This window comes from Giraffa tippelskirchi, chromosome 8, assembly GCF_054371585.1.
Source record: "Giraffa tippelskirchi isolate mGirTip1 chromosome 8, T2T-mGirTip1v1.2.pri, whole genome shotgun sequence".
Lineage (NCBI taxonomy): Eukaryota > Metazoa > Chordata > Mammalia > Artiodactyla > Giraffidae > Giraffa > Giraffa tippelskirchi.
Genome location: NC_137282.1, coordinates 56973916 through 56999509, shown reverse-complemented (window position 1 = coordinate 56999509; position 25594 = coordinate 56973916). Strand labels below are relative to the sequence as shown.

Sequence of the window (25594 nt, the reverse complement as noted above, 5' to 3'; positions counted from 1 at the left end):
CAATGAAGCCATCTGGGCATGAGCTTTTCCTTGTGAGTAGTTTCTATTTTTGTTTTGTTTTTAAATTGCTAATTCAATTGCTCTTTTATAGATTTATTCAGATTTTCTGTTTCTTATGAAGTCATGTTTGGTAGTTTGTCTCCCATCATACTTTTAAGACTATTCATTCCTGCGTTACTGGGCACTTGTCATCCATTTCAGCAGAACACAAACAGTTTGTGGTATTAGGGCCAGTTTTTTCCCTTAACAACCTCTTATCTTCCTTTAATGGATTCTTACGCTTGAGAAGGCAATGGCAACCCACTCCGGTACTCTTGCCTGGAAAATCCCATGGACAGAGGAGCCTGGTAGGCTGCAGTCCATGGGGTCGCTAGGAGTCGGACACAACTGAGCGACTTCCCTTTCACTTTTCACTTTCATGCATTGGAGAAGGAAATGGCAACCCACGCCAGTGTTCTTGCCTGGAGAATCCCACGGACGGGGGAGCCTGATGGGCTGCCGTCTGTGGGGTTGCACATAGTCGGACACGACTGAAGCAACTCAGCAGCAGCAGCACGCTTGAGAAAAAAGCAAACTAGATACATCCAGAAGAAAATATCATCAGATGCTCTTCACCATGTCCCATGGATTACTGTGAAATGTGAGAGTCAAATTTTAAGACACTTGTTTTTTTCAGGCTCTAATGTAGCTGTTTGATGCGACTCCAGAATGTCCAGGATTTTGATCAAACATATTTTGGTGGAATAATTTTTCCTAAAAACAAACACTGAAATGCATTTTAGAAAACAGGAGCCCATGGAACGTACTCTAGTACAAGAATCTTTTATTTAAATTCTGATTCATAAAATTAATTATGTGATTTGAAAGTAGATAAACCCATGAGAACTTTTGTTAAATCTGTTAAGATTTTTGTAATTAAAGGCCAATGTAATCCACAATCAGTTATCCATTCGTAAGGAAACTGATCTATGGCATATCCTATGGAATATGTAGGTATTTTCTCCATAGTTCTAATAAAAACTGAATGCTTTGCTCTTTTTTCAAAGGAAGAGGGAAGAAAGTTGGAGCAGCAACTGATTCTAATCATTCTTAGGTTTCAATCTGATCACTAATGCTAGCATAGTACCTAGAAAAAAAAAAAAACTTTAGTTAATGGATTAGAGTTCTATAAAGAAAACAGAAATGGCCTCAGGAATTTCATCAAGGGAATTTAATACAATGAATTGCTTACAGATGAGGGCAAAGCTGAGACGTCAAACAGGGGATGGCAAAGAACCTGAGAGGTGAGCAAGGAAGCAAAGTGCTACCACCCTAAGTGGGAAGGACACAGGATGGACGCATGGTCACCTGAAATGTAGGCTCCCAGAACCATGACCAGCCAGGATGCTTCCGTGACAGGTGTGTGGACCCTCGTGGACAACAGTAGGTATAGCCCATTCAGAGAACGACTGTTAAACAGAGAAGAAGCAGAAATACCCAGGCTTCCTTCTTCTCCCCTCCCAGTCTTTCCCCAATACTCCCCACTGGCCAAACCTTGTTAGAACCATTTGCAAAGAATCTGGAAAATGGAGTTTGTAGGAGATGGGATGGAAAAGTGTTTGAAAACAAACAGGAAATTATCAGCACATTTAGTGACAAATATTCCCAAATTTGTTGAAATACATCTGTAAACAGCAAGAAGAATAAATATAAATAACACCACATGTGGTATATCATACTCAAAGGGCTGAAGCCAAAGAAAAAAGAAAGAAAGAAAAAAAAAACTTAAATGCAGTTCCAGGAAAAACAGACATTGTGAATGTGAGGGATCAGTAATGAAAATGTTGGCTGACTTATCAGAACCACTGATATAAACATGTTCAATCCAGGATTAAATATTCAATAAAAATATTCCTTTTTTAAAATGAGATGAAAGCCATTTTGCAAATGAAAGAAAGCTAGAGGAATTCATCACCAGCAAACCTATAGTATAAGAAATGCTAATGGAAGTTCTTCAAGCTGAAGTGAAATGATACCAGAGGCAAATTTGAATCTACAGGAGGGAATGAAGAGAAGAACATGCTCTTAATATGTGAGCATATAAAAGACCATATGTTTATATGGTGTTATTTTTTCTGAAAGACAACTGATCATTTAATGCAAAAAATAATAGCTACACTAAGTGTTCTGATGCAGAGAAGAGTGAGATTCTATTGTTGCCAGTTCAGTTCAATTGCTCAGTCATGTCCGACTCTGCGACCCCATGGACTATAGCACCCCAGGCTTCGCCGTCCATCACCAGCTCCCAGAGCTTGCTCAAACTTATGTCCATTGAGTCAGTGATGCCATCCAACCATCTCATCCTCTGTCATCCCCTTCTCCTCCTGCTTTCAATCTTACCCAGCATCAGGGTCTTATCCAGTGAGTCAGTTCTTCACATCAGGTGGCCAAAATATTGGAGCTTCAGCTTCAGCATCAGTCCTTCCAATGAATATCCAGGGTTGATTTTCTTTGGGATTGACTGATGTGATCTCCTTGCAATCCAAGGGACTCTCAAAAATCTTCTCCAACACCATAGTTCAAAAGCATAAATTCTTTGGCACTAAGCTTTCTTTCTGTATTGTTGTCAGGACCTTATATATTTTTGAAGTGGTACAGTATTAATGCTAAGTAACTTCTGATACATTAATCATGTATATTTTATGTTTTGAGCAATCACTAAAAAATACAAAGAGGTATAGCTAACAAATCAATAGAAGAAATTAAAAATCCTGTGAAAATATTATATTAAAGAAAAACGGCAGTAAGAGAGAAACAAAACCAAAAAGGCATGAGACTGACAGAAAACAAATAGTAAAGTGGTAGACTTACAGTGAAGAATAGCATCTAACGTCATGGACCACACCATGCAAACAAAGCAGAAGGACAACAGACAAAAGGTGGTCATATGATAGGCTTATTATTAAATGTACAAGGACTAAACACTCCAAATAAAAGCATGATGAAGCCATATACTGTCTACAAGAGATGCTCTTTAAGCACAGAAGGAAGTTAGGTTGGAATTAAAAGGATGGGAAATAGAGATCATATTAACAGTAGGTATAAGAAAGTTACCATCCATATGTTGATATCAGACAAAGTAGACATGGAGGCAAGAAGTATGAACAAAGATAAAGAGCAGCATTGAAAATTAACAAAAGCTTCAATTTATCAGAAAACATAAAATCATTAAATGGTATATACTTAAACCATAGCTAAAATACTTGAAAAAAACCCTGAAAAACACAAAGAGAGAATTAGACAAACCAATAACTAGAATTGGATGTTTAATATTCCTTTTATATCCCTTGCTAGACATAAGAGTTTCAAAAACCTGGGTAAGATTAGCTTCCTATGAATTAGCATTCATAAAACACTAAATCCAACAGCAAAATACATGTTTTTAAACTGCACATGGAACATTGACCAAGACATGACATAAAATCATCTCAACAAATTTGAAAAGATTGAAATATGAAAACTTATAGACATATCTAACCACACCAACATCAACTTAAAATTGAAAACATAGAATATCTAAAACTAATCCCAAAAGACTGTTCTATGCATCTGTGTCTCTTTTTCTGACTCACATACAGGGTCATCGTTACCATCTTTCTAAATTTCATATATATGCATTAGTATATTGTATTGGTGTTTTTCATCCTGACTTACTTCACTCTGTATAATAGGCTCCAGTTTCATCCACCTCATTAGAACTGATTCAAATGCATTCTTTTTAATGGCTGAGTAATACTCCATTGTGTATATGAACCGCAGCTTTCTTATCCATTCATCTGCTGATGAACATCTAGGTTGCTTCCATGTCCTGGCTATTATAAACAGTGCTGCAATGAACATTGGGGTACACGTGTCTCTTTCAATTCTGGTTTCCTCGGTGTGTATGCCCAGCAGTGGGATTGCTGGGTCATATGGCAGTTCTATTTCCAGTTTTTTAAGGAATCTCCACACTGTTCTCCATAGTGGCTGTACTAGTTTGCATTCCCACCAACAGTGTAAGAGGGTTCCCTTTTCTCCACACCCTCTCCAGCATTTATTGTTTGTAGACTTTTGGATAGCAGCCATTCTGACCGGCATGAAATGGTACCTCATTGTGGGTTTGATTTGCATTTCTCTGATAATGAGTGATGTTGAGCATCTTTTCATGTGTTTGTTAGCCATCTGTATATCCTCCTTGGAGAAATGTCTGTTTAGTTCTTTGGCTCATTTTTCGATTGGGTCATTTATTTTTTCTGGAATTGAGCTGCAGGAGTTGCTTGTGTATTTTTGAGATTAATTCTTTGTCCATTGCTTCATTTGCTATTATTTTCTCCCATTCTGAAGGCTGTCTTTTCACCTTGCTTATAGTTTCCTTTGTTGTGCAAAAGCTTTTAATTTTAATTAGGTCCCATTTGTTTATTTTTACTTTTATTTCTATTACTCTGGGAGGTGGGTCATAGAGGATCCTGCTGTGATTTGTGTCAGAGAGTGTTTTGCCTATGTTTTCCTCTAGGAGTTTTATAGTTTTTAGTCTTATGTTTAGATCTTTAATCCATTTTGAGTTTATTTTTGTGTATGGTGTTAGAAAGTGTTCTAGTTTCATTCTTTTACAAGTGGTTGACCAGTTTTCCCAGCACCACTTGTTAAAGAGATTGTCTCTTTTCCATTGTATATTTTTGCCTCCTTTGTCAAAGATAAGGTGTCCATAGGTGCATGGGTTTATCTATGGGCTTTCTATTTTGTTCCATTGATCTATATTTCTGTCTTTGTGCCAGTACCATACTGTCTTGATGACTGTGGCTTTGTAGTAGAGGCTGAAGTCAGGCGGGTTGATTCCTCCAGTTCCATTCTTCTTTCTCAAGATTGCTTTGGCTGTTCGAGGTTTTTTGTAATTCCATACAAATTGTGAAATAGTTTGTTCTAGTTCTGTGAAAAATACCATTGGTAGCTTGATAGGGATTGCATTGAATCTATAGATTGCTTTAGGTAGTATACTCGTTTTCACTATATTGGTTCTTCCAATCCATGAGCATGGTATATTTCTCCATCTATTTGTGTCCTTTTTGATTTCTTTCACCAGTGTTTTATAGTTTTCTATATATAGGTCTTTTGTTTCTTTAGGTAGATATATTCCTAAGTATTTTATTCTTTTCGTTGCAATGGTGAATGGAATTGTTTCCTTAATTTCTCTTTCTGTTTTCTCATTGTTAGTATATAGCAATGCAAGGGATTTCTGTGGACTCTGTGGGAGAAGGCAAGGGTGGGATGATTTGAGAGAATAGCATTGAAACACGTTTATTATCATATGTGAAACAGAACACCAGTCCTGGTTTGATGCATGAGACAAGGTGCTCAGGGCTGGTGCACTGGGATGAACCTGAGGGATGGGATGGGAAGGGAGGTGGGAGGGGGTTCATGATGGGAAACACATGCACATCCATGGCTGATTCATGTCACTGTATGGCAAAAACCACTACAATATTGTAAAGTAATTAGCCTCCAATTAAAATAAATAAATTTAAAAAGAGTAAGCCATCAAATAATATGTAGTTGGAGCCCCTTTTGGGAAACAGGAAAAAAGACTAGAAGGAAATGCAATAAAAATTAACTTCTCTCTAAAACAATAACAAAATAAAAGTTTGACTCCTAAAAAAAACAAAATAAAATAAAACTAACCCCAGCTATTTCAGTGTTAAACTATATACTTCTGAATAACCTAGTCAAATAAAAAATTACAAGACAATGTTTATGTATGGCTGAGTCCCTTCACTGTTCACCAGAAACTATCGCAGAATTGTTAATTGGCTATACCTCAATACAAAAATACAAAATGTACAGATGTGAGTTGGACCATAAAGAAGGCTGAGTGCTAAAGAATTGATGCTTTCAAATTGTGGTGCTGGAGAAGACTCTTGAGAGGCCCTTGGACTGCAAGATCAAACCAGTTAATTCTAAAGGAAATCAACCCTTAATATTGATTGGAAGGACTGATGCTGAAGCTGAAGCTCCAATACTTTGGCCAGCTGATGTGAAGAGCCGACTCATTGGAAAAGACCCTGATGCTGGGAAAGATTGAGGGCAGGAGGAGAAGGGGGCAGGAGAGGATGAGATGGTTGGACAGAATCACAGACTCAATGGACATGAATTTGAGCAAACTCCAGGAGATACTGACAGACAGACAGCCTGGCATGCTGCAGTCCATAGGGTCCCAAAGAGTCAAACACGGCTTAGCGACTGAACAACAATACTAAATAAAATGTTTTCTTTTTTAAGTCAATTTTTCAAAAGAATGGATAAAGAAGATGTGGTGTGTGTATATATATAATGGGATGTCATTGTTGCTTAGGCACTGAGTCACGTCCAACAGTTTTATGACCCCATGGACTATATAGCCCACGAGACTCCTCTGTCCATGGGATTTCTTAGGCAAGAACACTGGAGTGGTTTGCCATTTATTTCTCCAAAGGATCTTCCCAACCCAGGGATTAACCCACATCCCCTGCCTTGCAGATGAATTCTTTACCACCAAGCCACTGGGGAAGCCCATATAATGAAATGTTACTCAGCCATAAAAAGAATAAAGTTTACAGCAACCTGAATGCAACTAGAGATTATCATACTAAGTGAAGTAAGTCAGAAAGAGAAAGACAAATACCCAAAATGTGGCACAAATGAACCCATCTACAAAACAGAAACTGACTCACAGACCTAGAGAACAGACTTGTTGTTTCCAGATGAGATGCAGCAGGGAGAGGGTTGGACGGGGGGTTTGGAGTTGGTGCGTGTATGCGTGCTTCGTTGCTTCGGTCGTTTCTGACTCTTTGGGACCCTATGAACTGTAGCCCACCAGGCCCTTCTCTCCATGGGATTGGAGTTGGTAGATGCAAGCTAGTACATTAAAATGGATTAATAATAAGGTCCTTCTGTGTAGCACAGGAAACTGTATTCAATATCCTGTGATACACCGTAATGGCAAAGAATGGTGACACTGGTGATAAAGAACCCACCTGCCGGTGCAGGAGGTGCGAGCAAGGTGGGTTCCATCCCTGGGTCGGGAAGATCCCCTGCAGAAGGGAATGGCTACCCACTCCAGCACGCTTGCCTGGAGAATCCCATGGACAGAGGAGCCTGGCAGGCTACGGTCCTCGGGGTCACAAAAAGTCAGACATGACTGAAGCAACTGAGCACTCACATATGGCACAGGGAACTGTATTCAGTACCCTGTGATAAACCATAATGTAAAAGAACATAAAAGTGTATATATGTGTACAGCTTAGTCACTTTGCTATACAGCAGAGATTGGCACAACTTTGTAAATCAACTATATTGCAATTAAAAAATTGAAATAAATCCAAAAAGTCACAAGACAAATTAGCAAATGTTTTATGTATTAAACTGTGTGGAATGTCGCTTAACATTACTTTAGACAGGAATTGGTAGCTTTAAAATGCTTATATTTGAAAGAAGAAAGAGTTGAAATCAGTTGTTTATTTTTCAACCTTAGGAAGCCTGAAAAAGATGAGCAAGTCCAATAAATAGGAGGGAACATACACTAAGAAAAAAGTAATCGATAAAACAGAAAACAAACAACAGAAAAATAATAAAGACAAGCATTGATTCTTTAAAAAAACAATGAAATACCTAACCATTAGCAAAACTGATCAAGAAAGAAAAAAACAGCAATAATCACAAACCACACAAACTAATGTTATAATAAATAAAATGATATTTACTATAGATTCTACAGATTTTAACAGGATAAATATAAAAGTTATGAATTACTCAAGGCCAAAAAATTTACAACTTAGATAAAATGGGAAAATTCATTGACTGTACAACTTACCAAATTTAATACATATTGAAAATTTAAATGGGTATTTATCTGATGTTGCCGTTCAGTCACTAAGTCGTGTCCAATTCTTTGCGACCACATGGACTACAGCACGCCAGGCTTCCCTGTCCTTGTATTAAATTTGTTTTTTACTCAAGTGATTTCTGTCTGAACTTTACCATTTTAAGAAAATAAGATGGAGAGAACTGGTCAAATATTAATAAATTTCATAATTGTGAATGGAGGGAAATATCCTATTCTTGGAAAGAAAGTCAAAGATTGAGGCTATAAACCAAATGCCACTTCTGCACCACCTTTAAAAATCTAGCTAAAATTAAAAGAGAAAAGGTTGGAAATAAAGCATAGAAAATAGCTATTTTAGGAAACAGCTTACAGAAAGAGAAAAGCTGTAGCAGTATGAATTTCTGACAATCTAGAATCCAAGTGAAAGACATTTAGCATGAAAACAGAGAAGCTTATATTACAGTACAGTCACCAAGAAAAGTTAACAATCATGAATCTCTCTAACAATCAGCATCTCTTTGAAATAAATAGACACTATTAAAATGTTCAGATGTATTGACAAACCCACAAACTTAGTTGGAAATGTTAATATATTCTAAAATTGACAGATCAAATTGAGCCAATAAATCAGCCCGCTGGGATCTGACTAACTCCTCAGGCTCTGACAATAGACTTACTGAAAGAACTTGCTTTGTTTCCAACAAAAAGGAAATGTAAATATATATCATAAGACATAATAGAAATGGAATGTATTTATCACATCCCAGAAGAAAAAGAAATTGTCAAAGTAACAATAAAAGAGACCACAACCTGATCAAACCTAATGACATTAGAAATAACAAGAACAGACCAAAAATAATTTCCCTGTAGAGTTACTCTTGTATTAAAAGGAAATGAAAATTGAAATTATAGGCTTTTTAGAAAAGAATGGCAATGAGTAGCTATAAATCAAAAGCTGTGGGATTTGGCTAAAGCAGTAATTATAGGAATATTTATGTCCTTAAAAGCATTTATTAGAAAATAGACAAGATTAGCAGCAAATGACAATCAAGAAAAAGAACAATGAAAGTTTAAATAAAGAAGGAGGAAAGGATTATTTTAAGGTAAATCAGAAACCAGTAATAAAGAAAATGATCAGAAAGCATGGACCTTAATAATAAGTCAAAAGTTCATTCTTTGAGAAGTTCAACAAACATACAAAGCTTCAAAAGTCTGATCTAGAGAGAATGGGAAAAATAACATGAAGGACAAAAAGAAATTGCTTCAACTATCACCACTTCAAAAATTGTAAGAGAATATTAAGGAGAATGTCTCACATTCAAAATTTAAATGAAAAGGATAATTTTCCAGGAAAGTTAAACCAGTAAACATGATTGAAACATGAGATGTTTTCTCCAGGAAGCACAACCTGGGTCAGGTATACAGTTGTGTGGACTTTAATCCCAACCCACACCGCTTGGGAAGGTGGTTAACTTTTGATTGGTGTCTCAGTTTCTCTGGATGTCAGTTTCTCTTGAATAAAATGAGGTAAGAACAGTAACCCTGCTTTCCAGGGTTACATATACATACATATAATGCCTTTAGAACAGTGCTGGACACACAGTATTCTATCATCATATCATCATGTCATTCCACCATCAGCTTCACCCTCCTAACACCAGATGGTTTAGAGCTGAGACTTACCAGACCTTCAATTAGAGATCATTCATATTTGAACAGTTGCAGACCTAAGAAAAAAGTATTATTTTTCTGACATCAACCTTCTACAGATGGCATCACCTTGACACCAACAATGAACCGGGAGAGCACAGAGTCACAGAAAACCCTTCAGAGCTCTCTTGGGAAGATGCATGAAAAGAATGGCCAGTGGAAGTTGAGCAGATGAGTTCTGGTGTCTCTTTGGTCGCAGGAATAACAAGAGCCCTCCTTCGCTCCCCTCTGTCCATGATGCTAACAGGAGGCCTGAGAGTCTGCAATGGGGAGATGCTGAAACTGGATTCTGTGCAGGGATGAAGGAGCAATATCTGAGAAAAAGGGTGTTTGGGATGGGGGCAGCGAGGAGGCTTACAGAGCTTACCTTTCTGGGACTCTAAGCCACTCAAAACAGGGGTCTTACTCATGTCTGCTCCATTCCAGCCCAGCATGGACCTGGCCATGAGACAAGTCAACAATATAGGTGTATTTGGTATGTCTGCACCCTCCTAGCAGACACTTACCGTTACTCATAAAATGTGAACAAATGTCAGTATCAGGCTAGGTATTTGAAAGCATTGTGCATCGCGTCTAGGTCATAACTCAGCACTCCAATAAATACATCCTTGGGTCAGCCTTGAGTGCACAGTGGTTTGAAGTCAAGGTTTTGTAGATCTTGCTTGATGTGTGCTCATCTCTCAAGATAGAATAACTATCTGAGTGCCAGCTGAGTAGACCCTTCCTGTCCTGATGGCATGAAGGGGTTCCTTAGTTCACTGATGACTCGCTTCCTTTCCCCCTGCTGGGGGCTCACAGCTGTGCACTCGCCGGGCATTTCAGCTTGTAGATCGTTCATATCTGAGTCTTCCTTTCTGTGCATCAACATTCAGGGTGTCCCTGCACTTCTCAGGGCCAACTCTTCTGTCTCTTGAGTTTCTCTAGCCAACCTCATTGGCTTAAGCTTCCACTGCAATCTTAGGTACCACCTGACCTCTCTTCAGATGTTGCATTTAAATTTCATCTTGGATTATTCATTGTGGCTCATCTTTTTTAATACTCCCTAACCCTTCTTCCTTTGGATTACATGATGTTTTAAGAGGCCTTGATTTTTCATTATATAAAGGACCTCTCAGAAATGCATACAATTCCTGTGAACAGTTTTATCCTTTGGATGAAAGGACGTTTTAAGACACCTTAAATTTCTGAATTGTTTAAAGGAACTCTGAGAAATGCATACAGTTCTTATGACCACTTTTATCTACTTGTAACCTGAGGGTGACAGAACCTGTAACTTAGCGGACACTTTTCTCACATGATCACAGGAAGCTTGGGTGTTCATTGGCTCATGCAAAAATGCAAAGGCCACGGAGTAAGAACGGGGAATGAGTTTTCCGAGGACACCGATGAGGCTGCCCTGGAGGTAAAACCGCCAGGACATCGAGACAGGGAAGGGGGCACCGTGATGGCCATGGTCAGGTGTGGGCATGAAGGTGCTGGTTGCAGAGGCAAGTCATGTAAAGAGGGTTTTTCTCTTACAAAGAAATGATGCTGGTAGGACAGTTTTAATGTCATATCACAGCAAGTTGTTCAGGCACAGCCGTAGATACATTTTCCTATAGACGTTATCTCTGGTTTGTTTTTAGCTCCATTTTCATTTCTCAAAGATATTAGTGAGGAATGAAGTCCTCATTTTAAAAATCCTAATTCAAGCCACAAGTATTCTTGATGGCTTTCCAGGAAAACCGAAGCTGTCCCCACACTAACATGTTCTTTTTTGTTTCCTGGTAGAACGTCCATTCTCGGGATTTCCTTTGGAGCTGCGTTTCTCTCGCTTGCCTTTATCCTTTTCGTCTGCTTTGCTGGACAGCTTTTGGTAGGTACTTCACATATGGAACTTCTTTGAAAAGTGTGCTCGTTGAATGAAAACTGATTGCTCGATCAAAATAGGGAACTTGTTGATTTACTGTCTCACGAGATACACAGCCCAGTAGTGAAGCCAGTATCCTTCATGTCAACAGCCCAGACAAAAACTGAGGAAGCCCGTAACAACCAAGACACTAACACAAAGGTCACCTGAAAATATTGGATAGCATGCTATAAATCACATTTGTGTTTATTTGTTTCTGTCAACATTTTCTATTATCCCTCTTAAGTTTTCAGAGTATTTATAGCAGCAAATACTAGTGTAATAGGAGGCTTTTAATGACCAGGAGAATTAAAAGGTAAAGCAAGTGGGTCTTTGATAATGACTTTCACAAGGTATAAAATTTTGTAAAATATGAAAATAACAAATGTAAAAGTATCACTTATTAGGGTTTTAACTTAAAACCAATAATTGTCCGCGCTTATGGTTTAAATGATAGTCAGGATGTAAGAAGTAAACCTCACTGGACTCTCGGTGTAAAGCAGTTGTTGCTGGCTGGTCCTGGATCCATGAGAGCATCCTAAGAAAGCCAACAATGAGATAGAAGTCCCAAAAGATAGTCAAGGTTTCATTTTGTTCACTGGAAATGAGTTGAAACAGGACTGAACCAGAGTCCAAGCATTGGGCACATTCTGGTCTGTAATGTGGCATCATTTGGCCAAAAAAGGATTAAGATTCCAAAGCATGTCTCTACCTCTGGACAGTGGATGCTGCATCCTTCTGCCTTGGACCTTTGCAGACTTTGGTGTGTTCTGTTTGCTCTATCATAGTTTGAATGTCTCCAATTGGATTGGAAACTCTTCCAAAAGTGAGACTGTGGTTTCTGATTTACTCAAATGCACACACGGCATCTCAAGTCACTTAAAAATCCCCTGAAGACCTCACAAGTTGTAGAGAAGATGGAGTAGCTGTTGACCATGGGGATCCTTGTCAAGTTCTGCGATATGAGGAATCCCTAACATACGAGGAAGCCTGACTTTCTATGTTGAGATTCCCCTTGGGTGGAAAAGCACACACACTCCACCCTTTCTCTTCCTGACTTCCCAAAGTCACCTGCAGCCTCTTTCTCCAGTTTTCAGAAGAGGGACGATCATTTGTGGTTCCATTAGAAATCTAAACCCTGCTCTCATTAAAGCTGCATATATCCTTGTGTCTAAGTAGACATCTTGTTTTCTTGGAATCCAGTCTTGAGGGTGGCAGAAGTATAGTGCATATTTAGGGTTTCAGACCGACTTTTGTTTCCACCGAAAGTGAAAGTGTTAGTCACTCAGTCGTGTCTGACTCTTTGCAACCCCATGGACTGTAGCCTGCCAGGCTCCTCTGTGCATGGAATTCTTTAGGCAGGAACCGTGGAGTGGGTTGCCATTGCCTTCTCCAGGGAATCTTCCCCACCCAGGAATCGATCCGGGTCTCCCACATTGCAGGCAGATTCATTACCATCTGGTCCACTGCTGCTGCTAAGTCGCCTCAGTCATGTCCGACTCTGTGCGACCCCATAGACGGCAGCCCACCAGGCTCCGCCGTCCCTGGGATTCTCCAGGCAGGAATACTGGAGTGGGTTGCCATTTCCTGGTCCACTAAGTTGCTGTAAAAAGGAAACACAGAGCCGGAGGAGGAAGGGAGAATCCCTGGTGCAGTTTTCCTGCCTTGGTGAGAAAGTCTCAATACCATCTCCCCTCTCAGCCCCTATAATCTGACCGCACTGTTGAACTTTCATGGCTTTGGGTCCCCCCTGTAAGAGCCTCAGGGTGATCAAAGCCAATATTCCTGGCTTTTGGTTCCTCCTAGAAACCAGAGCCTTTCCTGGGGGCGTCCCAAGATTCTAACGCCCACACACCAGATGCTACAAAGTTCTTTTTAACTCTGCGTTGTCCCAAAGAGAACAGTTCAAGGCTGCAAATGAACCGATGTTTACCTCCTCCCGGGGGGAAGCCTGTGCTTTGCCAAAGTGGTCAGGAAGACTGAGCTTAAAGACATCTGGTCTCTCCCAACTTGAATCGATCGGATCCATGCACGAGTCTCCCTCTACTGGCCACTTGTGATCCTTAGTCCAAATGTAATCCTGGTAAAATTAAAGAAGGAATTCTTCGGTTCCACTAGGAGGTTCTTTTCACTCTTTAAAATATTCTGTAAGGATTTTTTTTTTTTAACATACAACATCAAACATAGTAATGCACAAAGGCTTTAAGTGTGCTTTCTATTCAACCCTCCAAATTCAGTCAAAAACTACACGTATCACCGTTGAGATTCTTGTCTTTTCCAAGCCAGAATTTCCTCACATGAAGTTTGGAGAACAACTGTCTTCAAAGTTTCTCGGGATGATTGGAGACATTAAATGTTGAGTACCTACCAGGATACTGACAGATTTTCAACAAACAGCAACTACTATTATTTTCCATCACTGCGTATTTTAGAGTGCCCATTCTTAGAGCACTTTAGACAAACCTGTATTTTAGGCAACGGAAACCAGCATTAACTTTTTAAAATTAACATGAGTGTTTAGAACAAAGATCAAAATGATAAATGCTTGCTTCTGTCTCTTTTTTAAAAAAAAATTACCATTAGTACACATGACATTTAATGTAATACTTGGTGTCACTCTACAAAGAATAAATTTAAATTGAAGAAGAAAAAAGCCTACATATACCACAAATATTCCACAGTGGTCATGGAGAAGTATGAGATTTTATTGTGATTTGTGCTTTTTTATGGATTAAAGACTGGGTTTATGAAAAAGTACTGAATATCCCAGACTCATCTTCTACTAACTTATGTCAACCTTCTGAAAATTTAATGCCAAAGGCAGTATCAATGCTAATATTGGTATTAAATCTCTATATCAAAAATGAAATCAAAATACTTCTGTAAATGAGATGGAGAAAAGGTAAGCCTGGCAGATTTTTTTTTTTTTCCTCCACAAGTTTTACCGTTATTGTCTTTTGCACAAAAAGTTCAGCACAAGTAAGTAAAACTGATAGGTCACTGATCAGCTAGGTTTAATCAAAAGGTGAAGACACATCAAAATGGGTGAAAAATATGAGTGATAAATGAAATGCAGTTTTTCTTCTTGCTGATTAAAAAAAAAAAAAAAGTGGTATTTTTTCAGTGACCCATTCAGAGAAAAATGTCAGGGAATCTACCTGTTATTATCTCGGTTGCTGTGAGAATCCCGGCCTTTCCATCCGCTCTGGTTACTGCCAGCCCACACCATCCCATGCTCTTCCAGAAGTGTTCACCCCCCCACACACACACATTGCCCACTTCTCCATTCTTGCCCGTAGGGGTAGGCTCTGCACCTGCTCACCTTCCTAGAAACTTCCCTGGGAGCCTCACCAGCCCCTGTGATGGGCCCTTCTTGAAGCCCCATGGGACACAGGGTCTGTGCTGTTTCGTTTAGCACTCCCTATGTGACATCCCCTTGATCCTCTTTTTAAAAATTTTTTTGCTGAGGGTGACTGCAGTTTCTGCTTGTATATAATAGGATCTTTAAGACCAGGGTTGTTTCCTTCACCTGCTTTCTATCTTCCAGTGAATCCAGCAGAATGCTGAGCGTGTAGATGTGTTTATAGTAATTGTGTTTTAAATAAACATTCAGGCTTCCCAGGTAGCGCTAGTGGTAAAGCGCCCGCCTGCCAGTGCAAGAGACATAGGAGACACAGGTTCGATCCCTGAGTCAGGAAGATCCCCTGGAGGAGGGCATGGCAACCCACTCCATTATTCTTGCCTGGAGAACCCCATGGACAGAGAAGTGGTCCATAGGGTCGCAAAGCATCAGATACGACTGAAGCTGCTTGGCGCGCGCGCACGCACGCACGCAAGTAAGCATTATTGGATCTCTGTCATTTCTTTTTCTGTCTGAGGTTCTTTTTCCTTTCTCTGCCCTTGGGCTCCACGTAGCACCTCCTCTGTCTCATCCCACTCCTGCACTCATCCTCAGGCAGTTATGTTACCTGCAAGCCCTGTTCATTCTCCTTCCTCCAGATGCCTGGGTGGGGACAGACGTGGTGTGCAAATGAACGTATGCAGGAGTGAGTGGTGGTCCGCAGCCCTCACCCTGCTGCACTGAAATTCCTCCTCATGTGTGCCATGATTCCTTGACTCTGAAGTGCCTCGGGGTGGCTCTTCCATTGGAAACAATTTTGTGACCTTCACCAGCTAATTCTGAAGACAATTAGGGAAAGGAAAACTAGCCTTTTCCACCTAGTGCCTGCTTGTCAGGCTTCCTGTCTCTATTCTGATTTGTATTCTTTTAGACGAAAAAAAAATCATCAATGAGTTCATCTCAGCCCTGTTTTGTTCATTGACTATTTCAGACACTTGAAATGCAAAGTATTTAATATCGTTTAGCTTGAAGGAATGTTGGATTGCAAATGCAACCACCTGGCAGCACTGCTCAGAGAAGCCCCACCCCATCCTCACCCAGACTTGATTTCCCCCAAGCTCGCAGTTCTGAATCTGGCTCACAGTCGCTGCCTCCCTGCTCCCAGTTCTGACAGGCTCCTGGCCTGCCAGCATCCTGGGCCAGCATCCTGTGTGCTTATTTGTCAGGTCTCCTTCACCGCCTCTGCATCAGTTCTCCTGTGAGGTCCTCGGTTTTCTACAGCAGATGCTGGTTAGCATTTCAGAATCATAAACTCGAGAGCTGAAAGGGAACTGAGAGATAACATTGTCCAGCCCCACATTTGGGGGATGCGGGACCCAGGGCTCGCGATGCCATTCATTTCCATGAGTTTCCATTTCTACTTATTTAAAAGAAAAGTTTCCCTCCATGAAAAATAATGCAGGAGTCATAAGTAGGTCCCTTGAGGATGCTGATGGAGACTTTGGATCACGGTCAGGAATGTGAGAACCGCAAGATCTGCAAAAGTTCCCTGTCTTTGGATAAGAACCTTCAGAACCAACGTAGACTCCTTAAGACGGGAGAGGTCCATGAATAGTTCTATATCTGACCTCATTGTAGTTTACAAATGATAAATATTGTATTATATTACAAATGAAGACTTACTCCACTAGGCATTTTATGTACACTGACTCATTTATCCACACAAGAGTCCTTGGAGGGAATGCTCATTCTACATATAATGAAAGAGAAGGTCCAGAGGTTACATAACTTGCCCTGAAGTATTACTATACAGCAAGTAGGTTTTGGAGCCTTTGGGAAGAAGCCTTAGAATCCTTGTACTAAATTGGAGGCAAGTTCCAGAGGATGCTCGACTGTGTGTGGAGAGGCACTGGCAAGTGCTCAAGGCAGGAATGTCCATGGTCCTGGTCATGGACCGTCATGGTACTGAAGTGGTCTTGTGATTGCTAAGCATCAGTGACTCAAAGGCAAATAAGTCAGGCAAGATAACGTCACATAGAACCTAATTCACAGTGGCCTCTTGTCTAGTTTTCCAGTATATTCAGCTGTTAACCTAGTTTATGTAAAACTGGATTTTGGACAAGGTATAACTCCATCTTAAAAGACATTCAGTAAGACAGAGAAAAAATTTCATTTATAAGTCAATTTAGACTCAAAATATTCCAGTAAGAAAGTTTATAGTAATACTTGCAAAATATTTTCACATATATGAGAGCCCTTCAAAGTGTTTTCATTAGGTATTATTTTATTTGATAATCAAAACAATCCATTTTATCTAAGTAGAAACTAAGATGCAGAATAAGAGATTCAAGTTTACATTTCCATAACAATCAGCAATAAAAAACAATAATAGCTGTCACCACCATGATAGTAATAACAATAAGTGCATTTTTATTGCCAAGTTTAACTTTCTAAACTACCTGAAGTAGACTTAAATCTCTGCAAGAAATGCGAGAGATGTAGCCATAAATAACAAAGACGCCTCCCACAAAAACCTTGATGAAATGTCTTTTAGAAGGACTATGCCAGATTCAGCAAATGAAAATGTTAGAAAATGTCAGGAGAAATTTTTCTCTGCGTGTGGCTTTCTTGCACTTTGTATGGCAGAGATAACACAATATCAGCCCACCAACCTTGTTCCCAGCAGAGATGAAAGCACAAGTATAGAGATAGTCCTGGGGACAGAAAATAGGTCACACACCGGCTGATAGAAAAGCTTTCTACGCACAGGAGTGTTTTTCCCTTGAAATCTATTTTCTCTAATGTCAATATAAGCCTGCCAGCTTTCTCTTGGCTAGTATTTTTCCCATCTTCTTATTCGGCTTTTCCTTGCTATATAGGTGTGTCTCTTGTAAACAACATCTAAGTGTATGTTATATTCTCTGATCCAAGAGTCTCTTTCTTTTAGCTGACAGGCATAATACATTTACGTGTATTACAATTACTGCTAGTCTTCTTTTGCTTTTTTATCCATCATATATGTTATTTGCTTCTGTTTACTTTTCCTCTTCTCCTGTCATCTCGGACAAATAGAGTTTATTGAGTCTCCTTTATTCCCTCTAGTGACTTGGCAGTTATATATCCTAGTCTTTTCTTTCATGGATTAACATAAAACGTGTAACATGCAGACGCCTCACCAGGTCCGTTACTGTCTCCATCTTCTTGTTGAAAAATGCAGGCCCCATGCTCTCTGACGCTTTTCCGCTGTCCATCCAGTGTTGCTTAGATCTTTCTACACTTACCCTGTTTGTGTGATTCATTGTTACCAGTGTTCTGGCTCAATGGTCTCTTTGTCCACCATCCTTCTCAATGTCATTCCTCCCTCCAGACGCAGTGTTCATATTTCCATAGGATTGTTCCTCTCAGAATCCTTTCCATGAGACCCTGTGTGTAGTATACCCCAATCAACTTTTATACTACAACAAAACAACCTCTTCCCCTCTTTGACTAATAATTTATAATAATGTTTCTAACATTTTGAAAATGTGAGTCCATATTTTCTTGGATTTTAATGTGCTGAGCAGAAATCTAGTCCAATTGTTATTCCTTGATAAGATGTCCTTTCTCTATTTTTGTAGAACTTGCTCTTTGTCCTGGGCAATAGATTCTTTGTATTGAGGAGTAGGTTTACTTTTATTTTACCTTGATGTGACTCAGTGCCTCATCTCAACTACAGAGCCCATATTCTGTTCCAGGTCCATGACGTTGTTGGCTCATATTTCCCTGTATTTTGCCTTTTTCTCAGTCTTTCTGTTCTATTTTTTCTCAAACTTTCATTCCAACTATGTTGAATCATTCTACTGTGCCTTCTGTGTCTCAACTTTATACATTTTATCTCTATATTTCTGTGCTATTTTATGGGTTGTCTCCTTAGAGCTATCTTACCCTCTTCAGCATAACTGTTGAGTATTTAATCTCAATATCTACATGTTTGTCTCTAGAGAGTCTGTGGAGCTCATTTATAAAGTAAACCTGTTGCTTTCTCTTAACTGCTTATCATTATGAACTGTAATCCATGGGGTTTTTTAAATTTAATCTTATTTTATAGACTACTTCAGATTGATTTGAGAATCTTGTGATACTCATTCTATTATCTGTTATTTCTGTTGATTCTTCCTTGTGCGGTCCATTGTCTTATGCAGCTCATGGTGCAAGTGTGTGTGCCCAGTTGTGTTTGATTCTTAATGACCCCATGGACTGTAGCTGCCAGACTCCTCTGTCCATGGAATTTTCCCGGCAAGAGTACTGGAGTGGGTTGCCATTTCCTTCTCCAGGGGATCTTCTCCACACAGGAATCGAACCTGTGTCTCTTTCACCTCCTACACTGGCAGGCAGATTGTTTACCACTGTGCCGCTTGGGAAGCCCCTTATGTAGCTCATAATTTTTGTTTTTTGTGAGATTGTGTTCAGTAGGGACTGCCCCCTTCCCAACTGGTATGTGCCCTGCATCCTGCAATGTGACATGTCATCAAAAGCAGTGTTGTTCTTGCTGCAGCCAGAGCCCCAAAACCTTTCTATGGTTTTTGGTCTGATCAGTAACCCCCCACCTTGAGATTCTCATTATGAAGCAGATAATGTGATTTCAAAACCAACACCCATATTGTATAAATATATATATATTTATATATAAATATACATTTATATATATATTTAAATATATATATGTATAAATATATACAATACAATATACAGTATAAATAAACTTCTTGGTCTAGAGTATGGACTTTCTAGACTTCTCCACTTGGAGAGAATAGCTTTCTGAGGCTTCTGGTTTTATTCAGCTGTCTTGGTCCCGGCTGCCCACCTGTTGCAGACCCAAGACAACATCTTTTCCCTGTGGGCACCAAAAGCCCAGCCCACTGTTGTTCATCAGTTCCAGGACACTCTGGGGCCAATCCCACAGCCTCCGTCCTTCTAGCAGTAGCCTACTTCTTTGTTTTACACCCCTAGGAATTCCTCTCTGGGTCCACTGTTAAGACAGTGAGATTTTTCAGTGGGCATCTGTTGAGTTCTATTTGCTGAATTCTGGGTTGCCTCTGGGAATACAAGGATAGTGATGGGAATTCCCTGGTGGTCCAATGGTGAGGACTCAGAGCTTTCACTGCTGAGGACCTGGGTTCAATCCCTGGTCAGGGAACTAAAATCCCACAAGTTGTGCAGTGTGGCAAACACACATACACACACGCACACACACAATGATCAGTTGTTAGGTGGCTCCACCAGGTCTCCAAGTGGCCAGAGTCAAGCATTTAGGCAAAGAGAACACAGTGAAGGAAACAGCAACTCACTCCAGTACTCTTGCCTGGAAAATCCCATGAACTGAGGAGCCTGGTAGGCTACAGTCCATGGGGTCATGAAGAGTAGGACACGACTGAGTGACTTCACTTCATTAACATGATGTAGATGGTGCTGTGAGGGCCACCCAGTGGATGAATAACAGAGGGATATGCCTCAGCCAAGGCGTGTGAGAGAAACAGGATGATTTTGTAAAATATTTGTTGTTGTTCAATCACTAAGTCACGTCCAACTCTGACCCCATGGACTGCAGCATACCAGGCTTCTCTGTCTGCCAGTATCTCCCAGAGTTTGCTCAAATTCATATCCATTGAGTCGGTGATGCCATCCAACCATCTCATCCTCTGCTGTCCCCTTCTCCTTTTGCCTTCAGTCTTTCCCAGCATCAGAGTCTATATGATTGATTGAAATAAAAGCCTGTGGGAAGTCCAAGTACAATTAAATAATTAAAGTAGACATATCAGTCTCTGCGACACCAAATGTATGAAGTAATTATTGCTGCAGTGACAGTGGAGTCCTTGCCCGATTACAATGCCAGAGTAGGTATTCCTTTAGGCAAATACACAAAAGTGCATGTTTACATGGTTAACTTCACCGTAGTTTTCAGGCAAGAAGAGTTCTATTTTTATAATGATAAAAGTTTGTTACTGAACCACTGTGATATATTTAAAACTTTCTGAAATGTCTCTCACTTTATTGCACTTCACTTCATATAAGCGGCAACTTCTTTGCGGGTACCTCATTTTATTTTGAAAAGGCACAAACTAACGAGACTGCAAACACAATCTGCTTTAATAATTATCACACCAAATTATGAGGGATTCTAGAATTGCAGAGACTACCGACTGTCTCCAATGCAGAAGTTTCAAAAAACAAAAAAGGAAGAGAGGAAGGAAGGAACAGGAAATATTTTTGTCAGAGATATTTTTTTCTTCCTTTTTAATCCAAAACACTGTGTATGAACGTGTTATTTTTACATGGAGAATCTTCTGCCTGTACTGGATGAAGACATTAGCATTCATTCCAGACTCTTTCTAGCAACCCACACTGCTCACCATCCCCAGCACCAACTCCATGGTAGGGTTTTCATGTACGTTTATATTCTTTCTCCTTCTGCCTCTCCCACTACACTTAGCACCAATTCCATATTGATCAGTGGATGGATGTGGCATTAACAGCCAAGAGCATTTCTAGAAGATGCTCAGTGAGCTTGCTCTAGGTAATAAGAGACAATCATACGATACAGTGGGCCTCACTGATGATCAAGATAGAGAAGAAACAGATTTGGCTGAAACGATGCCGATGGGTTAAACCAAAGATCAAATAGAATGATTACCCTGAGCTGATAGCAGGCTTGCTCTCACCTTCATATGAATATGATGTTCTAAATAAATGCCACAGTATTCTTTGAGGTTGTATCATTTATAATATCTCGGTGTGTGTGTGTGTGTGTGTGTGTGTGTGTGTGTGTGTGTGTGTGCTCAGTTGTGTCCCACTCTTGGTGACCCCATGGACTGTGGCCCACCAGGCTTCTTTGTCCATGGGATTCTCCAGGCAAGAATACTGGAGTGGGTTGCCATTTCCTGTTCCAGGGGATCTTCCCGACCCAGGAATCAACCCCGCATCTCTTTCATCTCCTGCGCCTCCAAGATTGGCAGGTGGATTTTCTTCCATGGTTCCACCTCGGAGGCCCGTCATGTCTTATTACGTATTAGTTGCTCAGTCATGTCCAACTCTTCGCAACCCCATGGACTGTAGCCTGACAGGCTCCTCTGCCCATGGAATTCTCCAGGCAAGAATAATGGAGTAGATTTCCATTTCCTCCTCCAGGGGATCTTCCCAACCCAGGGATTGAACCCAGGTCTTCTGCATTGCAGGCAGATTCTTTACCATCTGCGCCACCAGGGAAGCCCAATGTCTCATTAGGATGGTGTAAATTTTGATAAATTATTTAGCCATCAGGGACTTTGTTTGAATACTTAACCCAAAACAGAATAAACTGAACTAAATTATCAAGTTAAGAAAAAAGTTGTAATTTTTATTCAGAGCAATAGATGAAATCAGTGTTCCCATTTTCGTCAATCAGGTTCTTTCTGCTTTAAGTTTTTAGTCTTTTTTCTCCTTTTCCCCCATTGTTGGTTTCTTCTGTTACTTCTAATGTCTTTATCTTCCTCCTCTTCTTCCCACATTGTCTTTATAGTTCCAGGATCTGTATCCCCATCACCACCTTGTCACCAGCAGTATTACCAGTTTTCATGTTTCAGAACAGTTGTATTTACTTTGCCTCAATTTGATGAAGAGATGAAAAGATAGGGGCGGCTGCCTGCCTCTACGACCTGGAGCTGCTGCTGCTAAGTCGCTTCAGTCGTGTCCAACTCTATGCAACCCCATAGACGGCAGCCCACCAGGCTCCTCTGTCCCTGGGATTCTCCAGAAAAGAATACTGGAGTGGGTTGCCATTTCCTTCTCCAATGCATGAAAGTGAAAATTGAAAGTGAAGTCTCTCAGGTGTGTCTGGCTCTTCGTGACCCCATGGACCGTAGCCTACCAGGCTCCTCCATCCATGGGATTTTCCAGGCAAGAGTACTGGAGTGGGTTGCCATTCCCTTCTCCAGTATGACCTGGAGAACAATGAGTATATGGCATAATAGGTTTAAGAACAATTGCATATGGGGGCTTGGAGGCACACAGGAAGACTAAATAGAGATGGAAATGAACCTACTTCATTCTGAATCTGGTGTCTGGAGCCCAATACACACCAAACCCGTGCATTTTTAGTGAGCAGCTTCAAGGAGATTGCTCTTTGCAAGACTGAGTAGGACCATGACAGATTTCCAGGACAGTCTGCCATTTATTCAGTAGGCAAACAGAGGCAGTAGTATCTAGGGCCACCAGTTTGTCATTTTGCCCAGTGTGTCACAGGAGCGTCTCCCCACATCTGCTTCGGCACATGCCTAGTCTATGAGCGGAACATGACAGATTCCCATTAGATGTCATATTTGGCAATATCATCACCATGCATTACTCTAAAAATTCAAACAGCAATTTTTAAAATTTTATAATTTCAACAATATCTTTGTGTAATAACTAGATATTTTACCTAATTGACTGCAACATGGAATCTGAGCTAGAGTTAAACACTCTCTTGAAATAGCAGTTTTGTGTTCTCTGCTCTTAAAATTTTTATTATCATATCTATTGACAGTTTCTGTGTACAGACACAAAAGCATCCATTTTAATAATTTTCTTTTAAATAAAAACCCTAATCCTAGTCAATTAGGATGCAAATACATAAATATTGTCTTCATTTGCCAGGATCCAGCCAAATGCATCATCTTCTATTTTAATATGAGCTGGATGACTATGATATTCTTTTGAATCTCTGCTCTCTACGCTCTGTTATAGCTTCTCCTCTGGAATGCAGATCTGACTCTGGTCTGTGATACTGTTGTTGTTCAGTCACTAAGTTGTGTGACTCTGCAGCCCCATGGACTGTGGCACACCAGCCTTCCCTGTCCTTCACCATCTCCCAGAGCTTGTTCAAACTCATGTCTATTGAGTCAGTGATGCCATCCAACCATCTCATCCTCTGTCGTCCGCTTCTCCTCCTGCCTTCAATCTTTCCCAGCATCAAAGTCTTTTCCAAGGAGTCGGCTCTTCCCATCAGGTGGCCAAAGTATTGGAGTTTCAGCTTCAGCATCAGTCCTTCCAATGAATGTTCAGGACTGATCTCCTTTAGGACTGACTGGTATGATATACTGTTTGAATCTCTGCTCTTTACACTCTGTTATAGCTTCTCCTCCCAAATACAGATATGACTGTGGCTTCAGTCAGTCAGTTCAGTCACTCAGTCGTGTCTGACTCTTTGTGACCCCGTGGACTGCAGCACGCCAGGCCTCCCTTTCCATTACCAACTCCCAGAGTTGACCCAAACTCATGTCCATTGAGTCGGTGATGCCATCCAACCATCTCATCCTCTGTCGTCCCCTTCTCCTCCCACCTCCAATCTTTTCCAGCATCAGGGTCTTTTCAAATGAATCAGTAGTTCGCATCAGTTGGCCAAAGTATTGGAGTTTCAGCTTCAACATCAGTCCTTCCAATGAACACTCAGGACTGATCTCCTTTAGGATGGACTGGTTGGATCTCCTTGCAGTCGAAGGGACTCTCAAGAGTCTTCTCCAACACCACAGTTCAAAAACCCTCTGTCTTATGGTATTAATATTATTCAGAGTAGGATGTGCTAGAAGGATAATGATACAGTTTCAGATGAGCATCCTCCAGCTGTGTGATCCTGAATGATACTGCACGTCCACAGCATTGAAGGGCATCTCTTCAGACAACAGATTTAAGGTCATCACCAACCCCCATCCAAACCATGCTTTGGGGAAGAAATTTAAGGCATAAATTTGGCTCCTCCTGAATTGCTAACAGGAAGACACCCTGCAGAGCCTGGCCACCAGCCTGAGATTCAGCCCCAGGAACCCAGGGCAGCACTGGGTCATCCCTCCAGACAGACTGTAGGAGAAACCAGAGGAGGTCCCAGGAGACTCTGCCCAAAGAGTGAGTCCTGGTCCACATCACAGGGGGGTGGATGCTTTAGATACATGTTCTGCATCTCTTTATACCAGGAGCTGGAAGGAAAAAAACTACAGTAGAAAGGAGAGAAAAAAACAGTTTTTATGTTCATCTAGGGTTTTCCAGGTGGTGCTGGTGGTAAAGAACCCCCCTGCCAATGCAGGAGACATAAGAGACACAAGCTTGGTCCCTGGATTGGGAAGATCCCCTGGACGAGGGCAAGACAACCCACTCCAGTATTCTTCCCCAGAAAATCCTGTAGGCAGAGAAGCCTGGTGGTTTACAGTCCATGGGGTCACAAAGAGTTGGACAAGACTGACGTGACTTCACATGCATGCAGATATAAAGCAAATAGATTTTTAGTCACTGAAAATGTTCCTGAGAAATATATTTTCTTCACAACTAGAAGAGAAACTAACCATATGCCTTATTTTGAGCACCTTATGTAGCTCATTTAAATCTCTTAAGAAACCAAAGAGGCAGGTACTGTTGTTATTCTTATTTCAGAGATGAAGAAACCGAGGCCAGAGAGGGTCAGTAACTTGCAGAAAGTTTCACAGCTGTGGGGGGCTTGATTCCCCAGCCACAGGGCTGGTTACCTTTCTAACCATCTCTCATCCAGTAGGGTACATGCGTGCATGCTCAGTCACTTCTGTTGTGTCCGACTCTTTTGCGACCCTGTGGACTTTAGCCCATCAGGCTCCTTTGGCCTTGGAATTCTCCAGGCAAGAATATTGGAGTGGGTTGCCATTCCCTTCTCTAGAGGATCTTCTCGACCCAGGGATCAAACCCGCATCTCCTGCATTTGCAAGCGGATTCTTTACCAACTGCACCACCTGGGAAGGCAACACAGCAAAGTGGACAAAATTAACAC

The 25594-nt window shown here is 40.7% G+C and overlaps 1 protein-coding gene and 1 non-coding gene across 7 annotated transcripts in view; both read left to right on the top strand.

The window, feature by feature from the left end:
* The window catches only part of ADCY2 (adenylate cyclase 2), a 436561-nt gene that overhangs the window by 336360 nt on the left and 74607 nt on the right, over window positions 1-25594 (top strand). For all 6 annotated transcript variants that reach the window (XR_014062213.1, XM_081520577.1, XM_081520578.1 and 3 more), the window contains one exon: window positions 11354-11438. Coding sequence is in view for 5 of the 6 variants with exons in the window: in XM_081520577.1 (XP_081376703.1) it covers window positions 11354-11438 (85 nt within the window). In the remaining variant the exon portion in view is untranslated. The remainder of the gene's footprint in view (window positions 1-11353; window positions 11439-25594) is intronic.
* TRNAE-UUC (transfer RNA glutamic acid (anticodon UUC)) lies at window positions 19915-19987 on the top strand. Its single transcript has one exon. It is a non-coding gene; the product is annotated as a tRNA-Glu (tRNA).